The 20,816-nt window shown below is 35.2% G+C and overlaps 3 protein-coding genes across 3 annotated transcripts; 2 read left to right on the top strand and 1 right to left on the bottom strand.

Moving 5' to 3' along the window:
- Positions 1–7,989: 7,989 nt before the first annotated feature.
- LOC127129583 (uncharacterized) lies at positions 7,990–9,597 on the bottom strand. Its single transcript, XM_051058738.1, has 4 exons — positions 9,544–9,597; positions 9,092–9,352; positions 8,660–8,986; positions 7,990–8,238 (listed from the first exon to the last, which is right to left on the bottom strand). Exons 1-4 carry the CDS (start codon positions 9,595–9,597, stop codon positions 7,990–7,992), a joined length of 891 nt encoding a protein of 296 aa, XP_050914695.1.
- A 486-nt stretch (positions 9,598–10,083) lies between these two features.
- Positions 10,084–12,952, top strand: LOC127132447 (peptide chain release factor PrfB2, chloroplastic). Its single transcript, XM_051061400.1, has 7 exons — positions 10,084–10,529; positions 10,629–10,841; positions 11,358–11,459; positions 11,635–11,772; positions 11,882–12,186; positions 12,264–12,417; positions 12,508–12,952. The coding sequence occupies exons 1-7, from the start codon at positions 10,176–10,178 to the stop codon at positions 12,640–12,642; spliced, it is 1,401 nt and encodes a 466-aa protein (XP_050917357.1). The 5' UTR covers positions 10,084–10,175; the 3' UTR covers positions 12,643–12,952.
- Positions 12,953–13,340: 388 nt separating this feature from the next.
- Positions 13,341–15,365, top strand: LOC127132448 (uncharacterized). The gene is made up of 2 exons (XM_051061401.1): positions 13,341–13,691; positions 14,620–15,365. The coding sequence occupies exons 1-2, from the start codon at positions 13,622–13,624 to the stop codon at positions 15,174–15,176; spliced, it is 627 nt and encodes a 208-aa protein (XP_050917358.1). The 5' UTR covers positions 13,341–13,621; the 3' UTR covers positions 15,177–15,365.
- The last annotated feature ends 5,451 nt before the right edge of the window (positions 15,366–20,816 follow it).

The raw sequence follows: 20,816 nt of genomic DNA, 5'->3' as shown, positions 1-20,816 counted from the left end.
AAACCTCCAGTTTCCATTCCTATCACTACAAATACAGTGTAATGTTAAAATAGCTTGAACTTGCTTCACAGCTTCATTCAAGAACATAATCACTCTTGCCTACAGGCTTTGAGTTACAAATACTCTCAGCTTTGAACACTGAGAAACACATGGTAACCTTCCCACAGATTGGGAGGTTTACCTCACACACACCCCTAAATTTTCATTCTATGAGGCTTACAATAACTAGGTTACAATATGCTATTTATAACCTAATCACCCAACTGGATTTGGGCCTTCAGAAATCGCAGCAAACTTGTTCTTTGCTGTTACAAATACAGCAGAAAATTTCTGCTACAAAAAAGGTCTTCAATCCTAAAATCTCTCCATATATATCTCCATATTTGGAGCCTATATATATTCTGATTGAGTCTTTAAGACCTCCACATGGAAGTTAGGATATTCACCAAATATCCTCACTAATCCCAGAATATATACTGAATTAATTAATTCAGTTTTCTACACATGTGCGATGTCACAGACATGATGTCGTGACATCGTACATGACATGTTGGTCCAGATGTTGAACTTCTTCAACCCAACATATTAAAACAACAGAGATGATTACATTATTTGTTTTACAAAATTAATGCCAATCCTAAGGTATTAACACGCGTGCAAAGCCCAAAAATGGATGGAAATGCAAGCTGAACTTAGATGCCAATGATTTGGACGTGTAATTAGAGCTGCATTGGCTTGTGCATGAAGTTATGATGTGAATTCCATAATTGTGCCTAAATGTTCACCTCTTCGAAAATACTAATTGCCAAATCCAAACATGATCATGTGAGTAATGGTTGGAAAGGTTTTGATGTAAGAAACAATTGTTATGTTGGGCAAAAGTCCATTTGAAGTGTGGAAATTTATGAAATTTGAGTTTAAAGTGCAAGGTGTATGACATGTCAAAGCAAAGTTTCTAAATTTGGCCAATGTTCAAGCCCTTCTATTTTGATGATTCAAGCCCCAAATTGAAACACCTCTAACATAAAAGTTGTAGATCTTTTCCAGATAATCAAAATGGACTTAAATTTTGCATCATTTGGATTTTTGATGAAGAAGTTATGGGCACTTGAAGTTGGACTTTTTTGCCTTTTAATGCATTTGGCCCAAAAGGACCTATAATGTCTTGCATTATCACATGTATTTCCTTTGAGATTTTGAAATTTTGTTAAACATAACATTTGAATTAGACACCTTAAGCTTTCCAATTAATTTTATCCCACCTCAAAATCATAAAAAATGAATGAGTTATGTCCTTGGGAAGTTGACCCAAAATTAGGGTTTCAGTCAAAATGACCTATAATGTCTTGGAGTGGGAGATGACCTTCCAAGCTTCAAATCAATTTTTGATGAACATGAAAGTTGTTCATATTGTCCTTAAGAACATTGTTTCTTTTGGAACCATATCCATTTGACTAACACATAAAAAGTTAGGTCTCAATGTATTTCAAAATAGTCAAATGAATTGACTGATCAACTTCTCAAGTCCATGACTCATATCTTGATGAATTGATGATTGAGGACACTCAAATAAGTTTAAATATGCATGAAATGATGAATTAAAGAACTTCCCTTTGTTGCATTTGATCATGGGCTGAGGTTGCTTCAAGAGCAAGGCATTGATGTGCACAGATGAATTAGGGTTTCTTTGGGGAACAAACCTCAAACCCTTTGACTTGATTTGATCAAAATGATGAATTGAGATGCTAGGGAGGCATATATGATGGATGAGAGCTTTGGGAACCATTACCATGCTTGTTATCATCTCCTCTTGGCCTTGTCTCTGCACAGATGATCTCCTTGAAGCTCTTAACCTTATGATTGCTTAAGCTACAAACAAAAGATGTTAGTGACATATTTTTGTGCTTTTGGTTAGTAAACAATAAGAAAAGCAATGATATACAATTCAAGCATGCTTGGTGATCTCAAACCACTCACAAGAGGTTCCACCCAAAGGCAAAGGGAACCAAGATGCTAAAGATCCTTGAGGCAATGCAAATGCAATGTTATGAAGCCATGAGGGATCTTAGGGACAAAATTGGGGTCTTACAATTGGGAACATGAATTTATAGGTTAGGGGATTAACAAAACAATATAACTCTATTAATCATCTAGCTTTCAACAAAGAGGGAAGTTATTATAAGTGATTCACGGAGTTAAATCGTTAGTTAGGATTGGTTAGTTTCTGTTATAGCGGAAATCGAAATCAATTAAAAGCTAGTTCATTTTTTGTTAGACCTGAAATGTTATGAAGTTAGCGTTCTATTAAGTGGTAGGTAAATGTTAGTTAATTTTGATGAACTATTAGTTATTAAACTTTGTTATGTGTTAAATGTTAAATTCAATTTCTGATGTTTGGTTGAAATGTTAGTTGCAAGTTAAATCGTGAACTGAGTATGTTGGGTAGTTGTTAAACTCTTACTTTCTTTACTTGGTCATGATGAATTGTACATTGTTATTATGAGTATGATGGATTTAGTGAATGTATGTGGGTTGCTGCCGAATTGATGATGATGAATGGATTTTGTAGCCTGTTATGAAGGAATGCTTTAAAAGGGAATTCTCCATCTTTCTATTCGTTGATTTGGCTTCTTAGCATAGCTATTTTGCTAGGTGAGAAGTATCGTGTTAAGAAGACTTTCTTCAATTCGTTCCATGTAATGATTGAGTTAGATGGTAGATACTAGACCCAAGCTCTAGCTCTAGATCTTAAAGAAAAGGGGGGAAAATGTAGTCGTATGGCTTCTGGGTTTACACCGTTAGCTTTCGATGTGTATGCGTACTGCACAAACACTGACAGATGAAGGTCCAGATCCTCTATGGGATTACCAGAGAACTGGTTATGTTGCACGATTTGCAATATAGCGAGTTTCAACTTGAAATTGTTCGCCTTGATGGCGGGGGGTGCAATACTCGAGTGTGACTCTTCTTGAAATAGAGCAGCATAGTCTTTGAGAGGACGATTTTGGTTTGTAGCCCTATCTGAGTTTGGGATATTATACTCCAAGCAAAGTTGTCTAATTTAACGTCTGAGGATAAAACACTCGATTTTGTTAATGGGTTGTGCTAGCCCGTCCTCTGAGGAACGAATGTTTGGCATACAATCAACTAACTAGTAGGGAAATATAACTAAATTTTGCATTAGTCTATACGGTGCAACAACTGAGTTATGATATTGACTAAATTAGTCTCTGGCAATGACGCCAAAAACTTGATGGGGTGCTATTCTGCAAGTGCACGAAATCAATTGTAGTTTTAAAAGATATCGAACCCACATGGACCAATAATCAAACTTATCGTTGTCTATTGAGACTATGTAAATCTAAGGCTACAATTCTTGGATTTGAAGGAAACTAAAAAAACTAAAATTAAAACTAATTGATTTAGGGAATATTAGATAAACGAGACCGGAATATAATTTCTAGTGTACCTCTGGGACTTAGACAAATTTAGGTGCTTTTTACTAAGTTTAAAATAATTTTTGGAGGAAATATAAATTTAAATACATCACTCACTCTCGTGCAACCCGTGTCATGTTTTGAAACTGTAAAAGTCATATTGTCGCTCCACAAATTACAATTTTGAAACAAGTTTTGAAAATAAATAATTCATAATTAATAACTAAAGTGATGTCGCTGTTTTTAGAAATTAAAAATCTAAATTTTAGGATTGGATACTGATCTCACACCGTCGCGTTATTGATCGGGTATTAAGATTGGAGCACTGCTTGGTGAAGATGTAAAGTAAAGGTTGGTAGAGCTGTTGAAAGAGTATGTTGGTGTATTTTCTTGGTCGTATCGAGATATGCCAGGATTTGATATTGATATTGTTGAACATTGGTTTCCACTTAAACCAGAATGACTACTAGTGAAGCATAAGTTAATAAGAACTCATCCTAATATGGTTGTCAAGATTAGAGAAGAGGTGCAAAAATAGATTGATGTCGGTTTCCTTGTCACATCTATTTATCCTCAATGGATAGCCAATATTGTGCCAATTCCAAAGAAAGACGGAAAAGTCAGAATGTGCGTGGATTATAAAGATTTGAATAAGGCAAGTCCAAAAGATGATTTTCCTCTGTCACAGATTGACATGTTGGTAGACAACACAATTAAATTCAATATTTTCTCCTTTATGGATGGCTTTTCCGGGTATAATCAGATTAAAATGGCACCCGAGGACATGGGAAAAACAACTTTTATCACCCATTGGGGAACATTCTGCTACAAAGTGATGCCCTTCGGCCTGAAGAATGCTGGTGCTACGTACTAGAGGGTATGACTGCCCTATTCCATGACATAATGCATAAGGAAATCGAGGTATATGTTGAAGACATGATTGCCAAGTCTAAAACTGAACAAGGTCATATAGAATACTTGTTGAAGTTGTTCCACCATTTGAGAAAATTCAGACTCCGCTTGAATCCAAACAAATGCACCTTCATTGTTCCTTTCGGGAAGCTTTTGGGTTTCATTGTCAGTCAAAGAGGTATAGAAGTGGATCATAACAAAGTCAGGGCTATTCGATATAATTTCTCTATATTTCCTTACATTTCCTCCTTATCATAGAGACCATTAACTCTATATTTCCCAAAAGGTGTGTTATAGAGTCGTTGAATGCTAGTAGGTTGATGCCTCGATAAGGTGATCATTTCTCTCTTTTCAACCCTAATTCTTTGAAGAAAGTGACATACATAACGTCACATGAGCTTTCCCCATCAATCAAAATTCTTCGTACTTTATAATTAGTTATCATGGACTTCATCACCAATGGAAACACTATGTTAGAGATATATATTGTCTACCTTTTCGCTATATTAGAACCCTAGAATGAGGTTTTCATCATTTGTTTTCGATCCCGAGGTTCATCTCTTCATGGATTTCTTGACCGCTTCTTTATGGATGGATTATCCTCTGGTAATTGAGGAGACATAAGGAGGTTTAGAAGTGAAGCCATCATTGACAGTTATGTGATATAGAGCAGCCAAATCAGTTACCAAAAATGCTTTCATAGATGCGACACAAAGAATTTGGTGAATTTGATGTGAAATGTTTTAGAATTAGAAACGTTTCTGAAAGACGATGTTGATGTGCTGGTCGACCTCAAGTCCGCGCCATTATGACTGCAAGGTATTGTCTGCTTTGGATGTGAGAACCTGCCACGACTTTGTCTTTTAGAAAAAATGCGCCTAATTAGATTGAGGAGTGTGAAAGTTATATATAAACTACCTTTAGTCTTAGTTGTCAAATAATATGAAACTATTTTGGTCAACCTAAAACACATGACATTATTTGAGAGGTTTAAAACTACATGTTTCAAAAGTTGGTTGCATATTAAATGATTCAGCATGTTAATTTGAATGTATGATGAATGATAAATTTATATGTAATGTTCCATATGTGAAGATAATGATTAAAACCATGATATTAAAAAAGATATATAAGATTCTGGATATGAAAATTTCTAGTGGGAGAGAGTGAATAGGGTTTCTTAGTGGTAAAGAGCCACCCTTATAAAATTCGAAAATGCCCTTGGCGCGGTGTGGAATTTAACTTTTCAGATGCCTTTAATACACACCAAAATAATTTATAAGCAAGTCATCCCCATTTTGCTAAAAGATGGTCCGAGTTCAAATCTCTGAATTAATGGAAGGGCGAGTCCCAAAGTTAACTTTTGGACTAACCCCTAGACACATTTTGAACTCATGATATTGTGTTTATCTAAAAACTCAATGGAGAATTCAAATGTTAATTTCTTGACTAACCCTCGAGATAGTAAGTTCCCCCTAGGTAGTAAGTTTGTTATAAATTTGACATATCATGAAGCTTATATTTTAAACCATTTATACAAAGTATACATGATTGTTAAAGTAATGAGGTGTCTGAGAAACCTTATATTTTAGCAAGTTGGACTTCTACAAATTCTAGGGTAACAACATAGGGAAAATGTTGTCGAAAAGACGATGTCGGAGACACATGAACTCGAGAAGATGATGCTTTTACATCAAATGAATGGGCACCTACGCTGAATATGATGATCTAGCTTTTCCCCTCTGAACAAAAGAATGATAAACCACTATACCATGTCATAATCTTTATTGGTTGTTAGACATTTTAATTTTAATTAAACCAGAAAAATCATATCATAATCAAAGAAGTCAAACTCATGGGACATAACATGTAAAACCAAACAAAATATGCATATCAGAAAATTTTGGAAGTTAACTTATGACTGGACGAAACCAAAAGAACACATCATTTTTTTTATATGGGTTGCATTTTGAGTGTTCCCGAGTATTAAATTCTGAATTTTAGAGGAATTATTGGTTTTTCACCGTGAAGATTGGCCTAATGGTGAATGCTTGGGTCTTAAGAGTGTGCTCCTCTAAAGGTCTCAGATTCAAATCTTGCTAGGTGCTAACGATTCTTGTGTTAAGTCAGTCCATACATAACTTTTCTCTGACTTTAAACAGAGTCCCGCTAGTGGACAATGAGATTAGTTTTCTTAGATTAGTTGGTCGCAATGCCGGATACCAAGAATTTTTAAAAATAAACTAAGAGTGCGAATAGGAATGTTCGAGAGTAAAAAGCATTTAATTTGCCACCCCACAATTGTACTTGCCACCCCCATGTTTTCATAATTCCGTAACTGCCATTGTCAAAAATTTGAAACATATTTGCATACTAAATTTCCGGTAGTGTATTCAGAATTTTCGGTATACCAGAAATTCTAAAAATTTTGTGAGTTTGCAATTTTACTAGAAATGTTAAAAAGCACCATGTTTTACCAGAAATTTCAATCAAAGTGAAATTTTCGGTAGTTTAATTTTATGAAATTTTAAACGGTCATGATTTTGCCGATAGTTTTGGACGACTTTTATTGCACCAACCATTTTGTGTGGTATAAAATGAATTCAAAGTTGTATAAATAAAGGTCACCTATTGTTTAAGAAAAAAAATCTCAAAATGCCTCTTCCCCAAGTTTTGGTTAAGGCAAAAGTGTACTTCAATGAAGCTTCACCTCCCGTAGAGTTCTGGCTTCCGGATGACACGACATCTCTCATCATCTTGACATCCAAGTTGAATGAATTGTTGCATGATACCGATAGCAGAAAGGTGAGAAAGATTAAGTTTTATAAAGATTTGTTTGATACTAATGGAAGAGTGAAATGCAACCTTGTTAAATTGAAGACCGATAAAGATGTGTTGGTTATGTGGAGATCATTTCACCGTAGGTTAATAAAGAGGCCAATCGAGTTAGATGCAAAGATTTCATGATCTGTCGACGATATAATTAAGATGATGAAACATCCATAATCATCTGGTAGTGTTTATGTTTTCTTATTTATTATTGTTTTCTTAAGTTATGTTTAAGTTATTAATCCTTTGTCAAATGTTAAATTATGTTCATCTTGCATTAATTGAAGATCCAAAATGTTATCTAATAAAAAGTTATGTGCATATGTTTGAGTATTCTACACGTAATATACAAATAATGTACAAATAATACATAAAAATAACAATAATGTCTAAATAGGTCCCTCATGGACTATGTGTGCAGCATGAGATAATCCAGTAAAAACCTCACCATTTGGGTCACCAAACCCATGGGATTATCCATAATAACTATAACCATTTGGAGGCGTTGCTGGTCATCAACATCAGTTGGAGGTGGCGGCGGTGGCACGTCATTGACATGTACCAAACATCATTTTAATGCTCAACAGATGGGATGATGCGAGTGTGTGATACATTGAGGTACCACTCTAAGTAATTATCCCCACACTGCAAGTCGTGTTGAACCCTCAATGCATAATATCTAATGACACGACTAGAGCTGATGATGTTACTCTAAAACCACCTATCATTTCCTGTAGATGGAATATCCGAAACTGGTCGTGGAATACCTTGTACATAACCATACTGTTGCAGACACCTCTCAGGCAAGTATCTAGTGACTAAAGTCTCCCACAGTATATAACCAGAATATAAAAGAAGGGTCATCAAACTCATGATAGACTTTGTGATCAGTGTATGGTGTCTTGATGACACCATCTACAGTAAATGCATCAAGCCTCCACCTGCACTCCGCAACACCATCGAGATGTGCTTCCATGGCCTTCCATCTCCTCACCCGTGGGGCCTCTACAAGGGAATGTTGCACCCTCCCATCACAGATGGTGGAGAAATACTCGTATATCTAAGACTCATATTAGAACACATACACAACTAATAATAATTAAGAAATGTTATTCGTAACAATTAAATAAGAAGTAAACAACAAATAATAATTTCAAGTATATCTATAATAGACTCAAATAACCAGCAAGTTGGTTGGTCTCAAAGGCTGTCACAACTTCAAGTGTTATATATAAGATGGTTAACGCAATGCACCCCCAAGCCCAGCTGGTATCGTCAAGGCTATTGAATAACCGCATGTACTAGACGTCGATATAAACATCTGACTCTTCTACAAAGAGAGTACATGCTACTTAATGTAGCATGTACGTCCTAGAGGCAACTTCATACATATGTGCCTTAACAAGCTCCCCGTACCTATCCCGAAGCCAAGACATACAATGGTGAACGCCCCTGTTAAAGTCAAACTCCTCCAGCCCAACCTCCTCAGAAACTCCCAAATCTCGTACAACCACCATACGTGCAAGCGACATGCTAATAATAGGAGCCGTGAGGAATCTGTCAGCGATGGTGAGATGGAACAATGAGGAGACATCATCGAGAGTGATAGTTATCTCCCTAAATGGAAGATGAAAGGAATATGTCTCCTTGTGCCATTGCTCGATAAAATCCGTAAGAAGTGAAACGTCAAGCATGGTAAGTGAGCAATCGACAGATGTGAGGAAACCAAAATCATGTACAATTCTCCTAACCTGCTTAGGCATTGGAGTCTTCGGGAAGTTCTTCATCTTCGACACGTGAGAGGTCACCTTCAGCGTGGGACGATCATGTAACAAACAAATTTTAAAACATTAATAGTTAGCTTTCATGGAACAATAATAAATAAATTAAAGTTAAACATAAAATATATATACCTCTCCCTGCCATAGTCGGTATGCCACATGGTCAACATACTCGGTAAATATTGACCAATCAATGGGTCTTCCCGAGAACGTTCCATTAGTATGCAAAGACGACTCCATCGACGGAACCGTAACCTCTGTGTCACGAGTAACAGATGGGTCCAGATTTGTGGCAGTCACCTCATCAACAACAACATCTGGCTGAACCACCTCATTAGCAACCTCAATAACAACATGTGTCGCATCTATCTCGACCGCTGGATCATGAACATCCTGAATATGCACATCATGAGTATGAACACCTCAACATCATCTCTGAGCTGCTTGTCTGATCTCATTGCTTGGCGTCGGGTGCTACGAGGTGCGCAAAACTGCCCCTGCTCAGCCAACCGTTTCTGGTGTGAACCAATTGGAATCACTCATCCAGTCCGTATCTGGGAAGACTCAGCCTCAATAGCCATAACCTGAGTTGCCGCTCTATCTGTGGCTCTGCCTGCAATAGTGTCGTCATTTCCCATGTATTTTAATGCAAAAACAGGGGAAAAATCAGTTAAATTCTAGAAAATTTGAAATTTTCTAATTTCATCGGAAATTATGAAATTTGTGGGAAACATCATTTTTTTAACTGCCGAAAATTCTGAAGTTTCAAAGAAAATGTATATGAAATGTATCGGAAATTCTGAAATTTCCAAAAGAAATGTATTTAAAAATACTGGAAATTCAAAATCCACCGTAAATTTCCAATAAAATACAAATTGGTTTCAAAATTTCTAGGAGAAAAAAAAAATGAAATTTTCGTATCTCTGAGAGAATTTGAAATTTCCACAAATATTTGATAAATTTAAAAAAAGAATGAAAAGTTTTCCAAAACTAATATTGTCTATTCATTGAGTTTGTCAACTACAAATGTGGAGGTGAGCAGTTCAATAACGTGTAAAATTCTTGTGAATTAGGCCCATATTTAGGCCCACGGGATATATCAACTTGTTCACTTTCCCTGCAGCAGCATATGCTGCTTCTTCGTTTTCACTTTCCTCTTTCCATTAAAAACCTGAGAGAAACAAGAACTTGAAGTTATTCTTTTTTCCTTCCTAGTATGTCGTATTTCCTACGAAGATCCTTTTCCTCGTTTCTCTATAAACTTGTCGGAACTGCTTCACCAACGTTGTTTTGTTGTCGCCACTTATCACATTCCCATCCCCACAACACCACTTCTCTGTTCTCTTCCACGTCGCTTTCAAGAAACAGTTACACCAACGGGTTATATCCGACACGGGCCCGCTTTTGGGCCTCTCAGCCCGCCGCCGCCGAACACTCAACCTCCGATGGGCTCACCGTCGAAGGAATTCTAGCCAATAACTGGACTATTCTTGATGAAAACGACGGTGATTGGAAGAGTCATGCAGCAGCTATAGCTCAATCTATTCATTTGATTAAACGCCGATTACAGGTAAATTAAACCTTCATTTAACCATGAATCATGATAGTCTTTTGAATGATTAATGGTTGGGTAGAAATTGATTAGACTGTGTTTGTGTTGTGATGGCAGTGGAAGAAACTGAAGGTTAGGTTGGGTTTGTTATCAGTTCAGCTGAATAAGGAAGATCTTTGGGATGATCCTGTTCGTGCTGGTAAAATTAACAGGGAACATGGTTCGTTGCTTGGGAAAATGAAAGAGGTGAATGGATTGGAGAGAGAGTTACTTGAGCATATTGAAATGATAAAGCTCGCTCGGGAAGAGAATGATGAGGAGTTGGAATTGGTGGGGAATCCCTTCATCACCTAGGCATGTATTTAATCTGTTTTTTTTTTCATCTTAGGGTTTTAATTTCATCTAAAAGAGTGTTGTATTTAGACTTGTAGCATAAGTTTTTTTTTCTCTTCATATAAGTGATTATATATAAGCTATTTCCATAGATAAGTTATCCCGGAGAGCTTAGGGAAATAAGCGGAAAACAACTTATGGTCATGTAATTAACTGTTTACGTGAGCTATTTGTCATAGGTAAGTTATCCTGTAGAGCTTATAGAAATAAAGCTAAAAACAACTTATGGTAGTGTAAATGTAATTAGTTGTTTTTATGAGCTATATTTCATAGATAAGTTATTCCGGAGAGCTTATAGAAATAAGCTGAAAACAACTTATGGTCGTGTAATGAACTGTTTTTATGAGCTCTCCTAGACAGTCTTAGTAGTTAAGCTCAAATTAGCCTATCCAAACAGGCCTTTTTTACTGATATATGCCGACTCATTCATGCAGAAACTGTCTTCCTTTTCAGGAATCAATGAAAGCATTGCTTAACATGAGAAGAAATGCAAAAGAGAAAGAAATCGAGGCATTGTTGTCTGAGGAGCACGATTCTTGTTCTTGCTACATTGAGGTTATTTGCAGTCATAGATATATAAAAGTTGCTAATATTACATTGCATTAGTGCTTTTCTTGAAAAGTACCCTTATATCCGTAACCCCGATATAGGTCTTATAACTTGGTTTTTGCATGCTCTAGACAAGAATATCTTGCTCAACGACGCCGCTTGCTTTATTTTTTTTATGTAGGTTCAGGCTGGGGCTGGGGGTACTGAGAGCATGGACTGGGCTTCAATGATCATGCAAATGTATAAATCATGGGCCCAACAACGTGGATATAAAGTTACTGTAATGGAAGAAATGCCTGGCGAAGTTGCAGGAATCAAGGTTCTTCTTCTTACCATCCTCCACGTGTCTCTTACAGCTATTTTAGTTTTTTTTTTTCCAAATAGTTCTTACTGCTTGTTTCTGAACAAAAATCAGTGTATTTTTTCAGCGAGCCACGATTAAAGTAGATGGCGAGTTTGCATTTGGATATGCGAAATCAGAAATAGGAGTCCACAGGCTGGTGCGCATATCACCGTTTGACAGTAATAAGCGCCGACATACTTCATTTGCTGCTGTAGCAGTTATTCCAAACCTTGGTGATCAATCTTCCAGTGTACAGATTAACGAATCTGATCTTCGAATTGAACGGTTTCGCGCTAGTGGTGCTGGTGGTCAACATGTTAATACTACTGAGAGTGCTGTAAAAATAACTCATATTCCTACAGGAGTTACTGCAACTTGTCAGAACGAAAGGTATGAAATATGTGATTAAATTCATGCACTGGCTCTTGTGTTCTTAAATATTTTGTTCGGTTGTTATTTTGGAACAGATCGCAACATCAGAATAAGGCTTCGGCAATGGCGGTGCTTCAGTCAAGACTAAACCAGCTGGAGATGGCACGCCAGGCGCAGTTGAATTCCCAGCATACACAATCGCTCACCGACATAACCTGGGGTAGTCAGATACGTAGTTATGTGCTTCATGTAGGTTTGAGATTTTTTACATTTCCCCTAATTTTCTCGGTATATTTCGACCGTTTGATCCTTACATTAACTATTTAATGTATGATACAGCCTTACCGTATGGTGAAAGATCTCAGAACTAACTACGAGGTTTCAGATGCTGACTCTGTCCTTGAGGGAGATCTAGACGGTTTCATCATGAGTTATCTATCAGCTTCTTTGGATAAAAATGAAGATGATGCTTAAATGTATTAAATTACCAGATTTTTGTTTGGCATTTTGAACAGTTTCTCGCAGGTGAAGCTGATCACTGTCACACAGTTGCTGACATTCCCATCGAGGTATACCGGCGTAAATGGATACATATTGTTCGGCTTCCTATCGGTATTCTTGTCATCATAAATAAATGAATATGGAAGCACAAAGCTTGATTATTAAGGGCTTGCACTGTTCAAATAACATCTCAAATGACCTATGCTAGGCTGATTCTTGTGCTTTATGTCTCATTTGTAATTTGTATACATATATTAATAACTATAGATGGTATTCGACATTCGATTTTTCTTTTTCTGATAAAAGATACAAACAGAACTTGTGTTGCCAGCTCTGTTTAAGGAATAATGGCAGTGGGTAAATTTGTAATTCATTTTATGAATGAAAACTACTCATAATCTTAGAGGAAAGTGTAATATAATTCTGATTTAACCATAAATCTTAGAGAAACTTGCAAATGATATATCATAAATGAGTTTAGACAACAGTTAAAAATCGTGGTCAGAAAAAGAAAAACCATGGCCTAAAACCGTATTTTATGAAAAACTAGAAAAATAAATAATATATTTTCAGTTATTTTAAAAATATAAAATAATTTTACGTTGGATTAATTTAAAAATTACAATCTGATATAAAAGAACATATCATGGTAATCGCTAAACAGTGTAAAATTATTTTAGAGAGATGTTTTCCTAGAAATCTCTTCCATTTTGGATTGAATTTCAAGATTTGTTAAAATTCCTACACCCCCTCGGGTCAATCATCAACCCATTTACCTAAAATTACGGCCCATACACGTTGGGCCCACTATTCTCTCCCTTTCTGATTGCATGAACCTCAAAGCAAGAATCTGTTGATACAATTCCCCTCTTCTCGAAGCATTTGACGATTCCTTAATTAATTTATTGTTTAATAATTGTGTTATGTTCCATGTAATTGTTTATGACATGCCATGGATTTCCAGAAAAACAGGGTTCGGTTTCTTGTAATTGTCTCTGCCATCATTGTTCTTAGCATCACAGGTAGCACCTTTTTTTTGTAGCATTCTATTTATGCACTTACAATTCAACGTTTTAACGATTATTGTTTTCTCATATTTGTATTGATTTATTATAAGGCTTTGGTGCCAATTAATCACAGTTTTTTGGTGGAGTTTTCCTAATCTGGTTTATCTTAATTAACTAAAACCTATTTTAAAGAATACTAATCTCAGAAATTATTTTCAAGATTTTGTTGAAGGAAGTGTAAGAGTCAATTCTCTGTCCAAATTGTATGTCATGATAGTTCTTAGAGATCATAAGTAAAAATCCTATGCATAACCCCGAAAATTAGCATTTTGTTCCGGATATGGAAGATGAATGTTTCTTTTCTAACATGGATTATATCAATTGCTTTGAGTTTGTTGTGTGTAAATGTTTTATTATGATGAGATGATTAGGGTTAAGAGGCTTATCTAAGTTTTTCTACCGACATAAACATGTGAGACTGTTTGAGAGAACTTATGAAAACGGTGTATGAGTTATGGTTTTCAGCTTATTTTCATAAGTTTTTTAAATAGTTTATGAAAAAACTTAATGGTGATATGAATTTAATTCGACTTTATATTACTTTTTGTTATAGAAGTAACTTACATATAAAGCTCTTGTATTATGATAAGTGTTTATGCTATAAATGCTTAATTAAGTTGTTACCTAAATAGGGTCTTAATTTAGCAACTTTTGTTTCTTCCATCAAATGTTGACTATGGAAGTCCTGCAAACATAGAATTTCTGCTTATGCTCACACTCTCTGTGGTATCAGCACCTCTGAAAAAAGACGTGTTTGTGTCCGTGTCGGATACGACACCGATACTTGTGATTCCGTTCTATTTATTCGTTTTTTCAAATTATTACTGGTTGTGTCAGTGTCATTGTCGTGTTTGGTGTGTTTCATAGCTCACCCTCTATTCAGCTGAAAAATGCAGGGAGCTTGTTGGCGAGAAAGCGTCATCCAAAAGTGGAGAGTTTACATTCTTAAATTGCTTTGATTTGGGCTCTGGAACTTTAGCATGTGGAGTCAAGGAAAGTGTGAAGCTCTATGTCAACAATATCAGATCCGCTCATGTTGAAGGAGCAAGGCACGACGCAATCCGGTCTGCTCTTGTTGATGCGGCTTCGCAGGGTATGTCACCGGCTCATTCAGAAAAATATGCTCAGAAAGAAGGTAAAAAAGCGGCAAAATTGGCCACGCGTAAGGCCAACCGGATCATAGGTCCCATCATCTCTTCGGGATGGGACTTTTTCGAAGCTGTTTACCATGGTGGTACCTTTACCGAGGGATTCCTCAGGGGAACCGGTACTTTGTTTGGAACATATAGCGGAGGATTCGCGGGAGAGCAAAGAATTGGACGATTTGGTTATCTTGTTGGAAGTCAATTGGGAAGTTGGGTTGGTGGTAGAATAGGGCTCATGCTATATGATGTGGCTAATGGAGTGCATTATATGTTTCAGTTTGTTCAAGCAGATTAGTGAAATTCAAGAAACATAAGCACGCCATCGAGGAAATTCTGAAACAACTCGAAGTTCGTTTCTTTTCCACGAAGTTTCTGTTCATTGCTCTAGAGGTTTTGTTGTTTATAGATTATGAATCTGTCTATTATAGGTAAGAAAACATGTGAAGATTATGAACTGATATGAAATATACAAAAGTTTATACCATTGTTATTCTTTTCACATTTTAATTGAATGTACATGTGTTCTTATTCAATGTGTCTTGCTAACAAATATAGTGCACATTTGATTTTATACACTGTCCTTTTCCTATGCTGCACATAATGTCTTCTCTTTTTTCTCTTAATAGGAAAATCTTCTGAACCTATGCAGATTGTTTAAACAGATGGGGTATTTCAAACATCAATTTCGGACAATCAGCCAATTTTTTAAATAGTTGATATAGTTCACAAATATAGTTGATGAAATGTTAGATTTGGTTAACGAATATGTCGTTATATCCTTCCTGACTTGTTTAGGAATAACCAATTCATGGAGTGGTTGGAATATCACAGGAGACACTATAACCGAATCTGGGTAGAGTGTTTTGGTTTTAGTCATCCGACTCACACTTTTATTGGAATCTTCATGTGCTTCAAATCCTTGCACATTCTGATTTTCCACATCAAGTGTTTTGGAAATCAGCAAGTAGTTCCCTAAATCTTGTTTGACCTTATGCTATGAAGGGAATGCCTTATCAAGGTCACCTTGTACCTCATGCAAAGATATTTCTTTACCTCCTTGGACCTAGACTTTAGTTATCATATGCATAATTTGTTTTAACTTTTAGATTGACTTATTTCTCTATTGCCTTCATTTATGCGTCCTAGTAAGATGGTGACATATGGCATATTTTCCTTCATATCATCTTATTCACCACCTATTATTTCCCCATTCTCTTTGACTAATATCTTTGGAGACATTATATCTTCTTTTAGGGTGTTTCAGCGTTACAAAAAATGCTTTTGAAAATATGATTTTGGGGAAATTGAATATTCTCATGTTTAATTCAGATTTTAAAAAATTATTCTAAGGTATTTTTTATTTTTAAGACTTAAAGGGTGAAAATATAATATTTCCATGAGAACAAATTCAATCAACTATAATTTCTCACAATCACTCACATTTACTATTATTTCTTTAATAATTTCCCACTTATTCATCGGATCAGTGACACTTGTAAGTTTCTTCTTCTACTCCGTTCTTGCATAGGTATAACCAAACTCTTTTATGGTCATAGAACATGTCAACATAATCATATGGAAAAAGAAGCTATTTGATTTGATAACGAGTTGTGAAGGGTGGTTGAAGACATCGTGGTTGGTGGAGATCTTTTTTTCGGAGACCTTCAATGAATGGTGGCTTCTTTACCTATTAGAGTTGGGGGATTGAGTTTGTACTCGGAAGTAGAGGCTGCCTCATACGTGTTTGTGGCTTTTAGGGATCAATCTTGAGTGTTATAGGATCATATATTGATGGACAGTGGGATATATGGTATGAATCTTGATTTCGATAGAGCTTTGGATGATCTTAATGCCATGATTCCAGATTTTGACCTTAGGGGATTTACTAGAAAGAACACTGTCCATCCTAAAGCATAACATGTTTTGGCGAGTGCCCTTTTTAGTAAAAGTTTCCAGGACATGGATTTAAATTTTGACATGACCACAAGACAAAAAGTAATTTTTGGTTATTTACAAGCAACACATGCTCAATATTTTTTCCTTACTATCCATATTAACGATATAGGTCAACATATGTCCCTGGTAGAATACTGTACCATCCTTAAATACCAACTTACGATTTTCTTATTTCCTTTTAGTGAGATTTTCCTTGTTTACTGTAAGGCGTGCTTGGATACATTCGGGAAACACATTATTTATTGAGAGAAACTTCTAGGATTCAAATACTAACATGACTTTGTTAGAGATGTCCTATTTGATATATTTAGGCGTGTTGGGGTATCTGTGATGAAAGAGGCACTTGTGAATTTTTTGACTGATCCACAAGAGGGGAGATCGACTCTTAGGCCAATAGTTGTTTTGGTGTATGGGTCGGTAGGAGGGAAACATGCATGTTTAGACTTGACAGAGATTTTTCACTGGTGGTACTAAGGAGTAAAGGTTTTACTCTGGGACAAACAACTCTCAAATCCGCTTCAAGTAAAGTGGTCAAGCATGAGAAATCGTGTTCCGACAATTAACATGCTTTCATACAATTTGCCTTTGACACTTTTGGTTTTCTAACACCAAAAACAATGAATCTTTTACATAGAGTGCAAAGGCTCATGCATAGAAAAATTGTGTCTTATAGGACAATAAATGTAGTTTTTAAGAGGATCGGTTTGACCATAAAAAGGGATAGCAGCGTAGCTTGTTATCCGTTTGCCTGCTAATTTTGTATAATCTTGATAATTTATTTAAAATTTAAAGAAAAAAAAATTGCATAAAAAATTAAATTAAACAAATTTTACAATTATTCCTGAAAATCTAAATTTCTTCAAAACACCTAAGTTGGAATAATATTTTTGAGAATAATAATTCTGGAAATATTATTCTAAGGAATATAATTTTTAACCTTGAGACAAACACACCATTGTACCTATGAGATTGCGCCTAAATAGGGGGGGGGGGGTGAATTAGGTTTAAAATCTTTTTCTGATTATTTTATTTTTTCGGGAGAATTATGATGAACGTATGAATAAATGTGCAGAAAAATAAAAATGCAGAAACAATAAAGAACACAAAGATAAATATAATATATATATATATATATATATATATATTATATATATATATTATTTATATATATATATATATATATATATATATATATATATATATATATTATATATATCCTAGTCCCTCCACATCTTGTGAAAATTTTCACTATGTTAGATCTTTGCACAAGCCTCACACCAATACCTCTCTTACAATCTTCTAACATAAACACCAAACCTATGGTGGACTTTGAATCTTTCTGATTCAAAATATCTTTTTCCAACAAACAAAAAGAACACAACTTCCTATTTCTAAACACCTGTAGAAAGTACAACCACTTTTCTTACAGAAAAAATTACCACCCACTTGGTGAATAACTTAGAGCAAACAGATAAAATAAATACATATCGATATGTATGCTTTTCCAATATTCTGGAAATATAATCTTGTTTTTCCAAATGAATAACTCAAGAATATATAAACATTAAGTACATCACAAGATGCCTCTTGAATGAGTAGCAATGTTTAAAAAATGATCATGAGAATTTGCAATGCTTTGGAAAAGGTATCATGATCATATGCAATGTTTCAGAATTTAAAAAATGTTCCAGGATGTCAATCGATTGACTTGGGATGTCAATCAATTGACTCAATTCCAACGTTAAAAAAATATCAAAATTTGCACTATGTAAATCGATTGACATATATGTGTAAATCGATTATCTTAGTTAATTTTTCAATTTTTTTCATTTTACAGAGAACATGTCAATCGATTGAATGCTAGAGGTCAATCGATTGACCTCCTTAAAAATTTAAAATTTCTCTAAGTCAAAGATGAAACTTGAAACCATTTGATTCAAATATGTTCGAAATGATTTAGATGGAAATGTTGGAGCATATAAAGTATATACACAAATGAATTGCCATCACTACCTTATTACATGATCAAATATCTTGAATTCCAAAACTTAAACAATGTTGATACTAGATTCCAATCTTTTTCTTCTTTGTTCTTCCTTCATTGATAAGCTTTTGTATTCATAAAAACCAAGTTATGATAGATGATGAACATCTTCTTTACAATCTTCCCCCTTTTGACGATGACAAAACATATTGATGAAAATTTTTTGTTTGACACTTGATTTCTCCCTTTATCTTATATATCTCCCCTCATCTTTCATATCTCCCCCTTTATTTTGTAATTCATGTCTTTGTCTTTGCTATCCTGAGAAGCAGCAAAAACAACCATCTTTATTCTCCCCCTTTTGTTATCATCAAAAAGAAAAAGAGTAAAATCTAAAGAAACATAATATATAAGGGAAATGATACAACATATATAAAAAATACTTATCTTCTTCACAAATTTTTGATGTCAATTTTGATATGAAAGTGTCAATGATTTTCAAATCATCTTAAGATCCAATAAAGCTTTAGATCTACCATATCATATGATCTTGTATCTTGAATGACCAGTCTTGATTTGACAATACTAGAATATGATCTTCAAGTACCTACAAAATAATTAATAGTAACTTCTAGATACCCAATATTATTTGGATCCTCTTGGGTTAGTTCTCTTCCTTACTGTAAGACCCCAATTTTGTCCCTAAGATCCCTCATGGCATCATATCATATCATTGCATTGCCTCAAGGATCATTGGACACCTTGCTTCCTTCCTTGTGGGTGGGATATCTTTTTGAGAGTGGTTCTTGATCACCAAGCATTGCTTGCATTTGTATGTCATTGCTTTTCTTTTGATCACTAACAAAAATGTACAAAAATATGTCATTAACCTTTGTTACTTGCAGCTTAAGCAGTCAACAGGTCAAGGCATCAGGTGAATTCATGATACAAAGAACATATGGTATTTTCTTGAGATATGGATCATGTGATCATTTCATTGAGCTTATATGAGCTATAGGTTCATTTTGGAACCAATTCCCAAGTGGTTGAGGCCCCAAATTCATCAGAACATGCTCAGGTCAACTGAGGCCAATACAGTCAACTGAAAAGTTAACTGCGGGTTTTGAATTGAGAAATTGAGTTTCTTCATCTTATTCATGTCCAAATCATGCTTATTCATCATTTCAAAGATCAAGGTTGAAGAATTTGAGGTCAAGTCAAAAGTTTCCAAAAATGGAAAGCGACCTATAATTTCAACTTTCCAAAAATGGCAAGTTTTTGATCCAACTTCAACTCAACTTTCTAACATCAAAGAAGCTTCAATTGAAATTTTGTCCAACATGAAAGTTGAAGATCTCTCTCTCCCATTTCCAAAAAGTCCAAGATCATGAGCATCTGATGAATGGTTGAGGAGATATGATCCAATCATTGCCAAGTGTGCATGGAACTTTAAATGGCCATATCTTTTGATTCATAACTCCAAATTTGGTGCTTCTTTTTCTAAAATGCTTCTCATGACATGAACTTTTCAAAACATTCATCACATTGCATGAATTTTTATCACATGATCATTTGCATATCCATGCCTTTTTTGGAGGGAAATTGCAAAATTCAAAAATGGTGCATCATGGCAACCAATTGCCATTGCCATTGTGTGCATGGAGTGTTTTTAAGTGCATTTGATCATTGTTTTGGTACTGTTCACGTATGCATGCTTCACACACCACCAAAATTTCAATTTTTGTCACCACACCTTATTTTCATTAATTTCAATTAAACATGATTAACTTTTAATTAAATTGAGATTAGGACATCATATAAATAGGAGCCCTAACAGAATTTGAGATTAACTTGATCATTTCACCATTTTTAGATCTAAGAAATTTTTGCCTCCAAAATTTTCTCTCAAGCATAATTCAATTTTTTTTCACATAACATTGCAATATTCTTCCACATTCTTGTTCTCTGGCTTTGATATAGTGCAGATCAAGCTTT

The sequence above is a fragment of the Lathyrus oleraceus genome, chromosome 3 (assembly GCF_024323335.1).
Source record: "Lathyrus oleraceus cultivar Zhongwan6 chromosome 3, CAAS_Psat_ZW6_1.0, whole genome shotgun sequence".
Lineage (NCBI taxonomy): Eukaryota > Viridiplantae > Streptophyta > Magnoliopsida > Fabales > Fabaceae > Lathyrus > Lathyrus oleraceus.
This window is presented reverse-complemented; position numbering and strand designations above follow the sequence as displayed.

Bases quoted from the DNA above. Each gene is read 5' to 3' on its own strand.
- LOC127132447 (XM_051061400.1), top strand. From the start codon at position 10,176: ATGTCGTATTTCCTACGAAGATCCTTTTCCTCGTTTCTCTATAAACTT. The intron at 10,530-10,628 runs GTAAATTAAACC...TTGTGATGGCAG, and splicing joins TGATTAAACGCCGATTACAG to TGGAAGAAACTGAAGGTTAG. The intron at 12,418-12,507 runs GTAGGTTTGAGA...TGTATGATACAG, and splicing joins TACGTAGTTATGTGCTTCAT to CCTTACCGTATGGTGAAAGA.
- LOC127129583 (XM_051058738.1), bottom strand. From the start codon at position 9,597: ATGGGAAATGACGACACTATTGCAGGCAGAGCCACAGATAGAGCGGCA. The intron at 9,353-9,543 runs GTTATGGCTATT...GTGCATATTCAG, and splicing joins CAGATAGAGCGGCAACTCAG to GATGTTCATGATCCAGCGGT. The intron at 8,987-9,091 runs GTATATATATTT...CCCACGCTGAAG, and splicing joins ACCGACTATGGCAGGGAGAG to GTGACCTCTCACGTGTCGAA.
- LOC127132448 (XM_051061401.1), top strand. From the start codon at position 13,622: ATGGATTTCCAGAAAAACAGGGTTCGGTTTCTTGTAATTGTCTCTGCC. The intron at 13,692-14,619 runs GTAGCACCTTTT...CCCTCTATTCAG, and splicing joins CATTGTTCTTAGCATCACAG to CTGAAAAATGCAGGGAGCTT.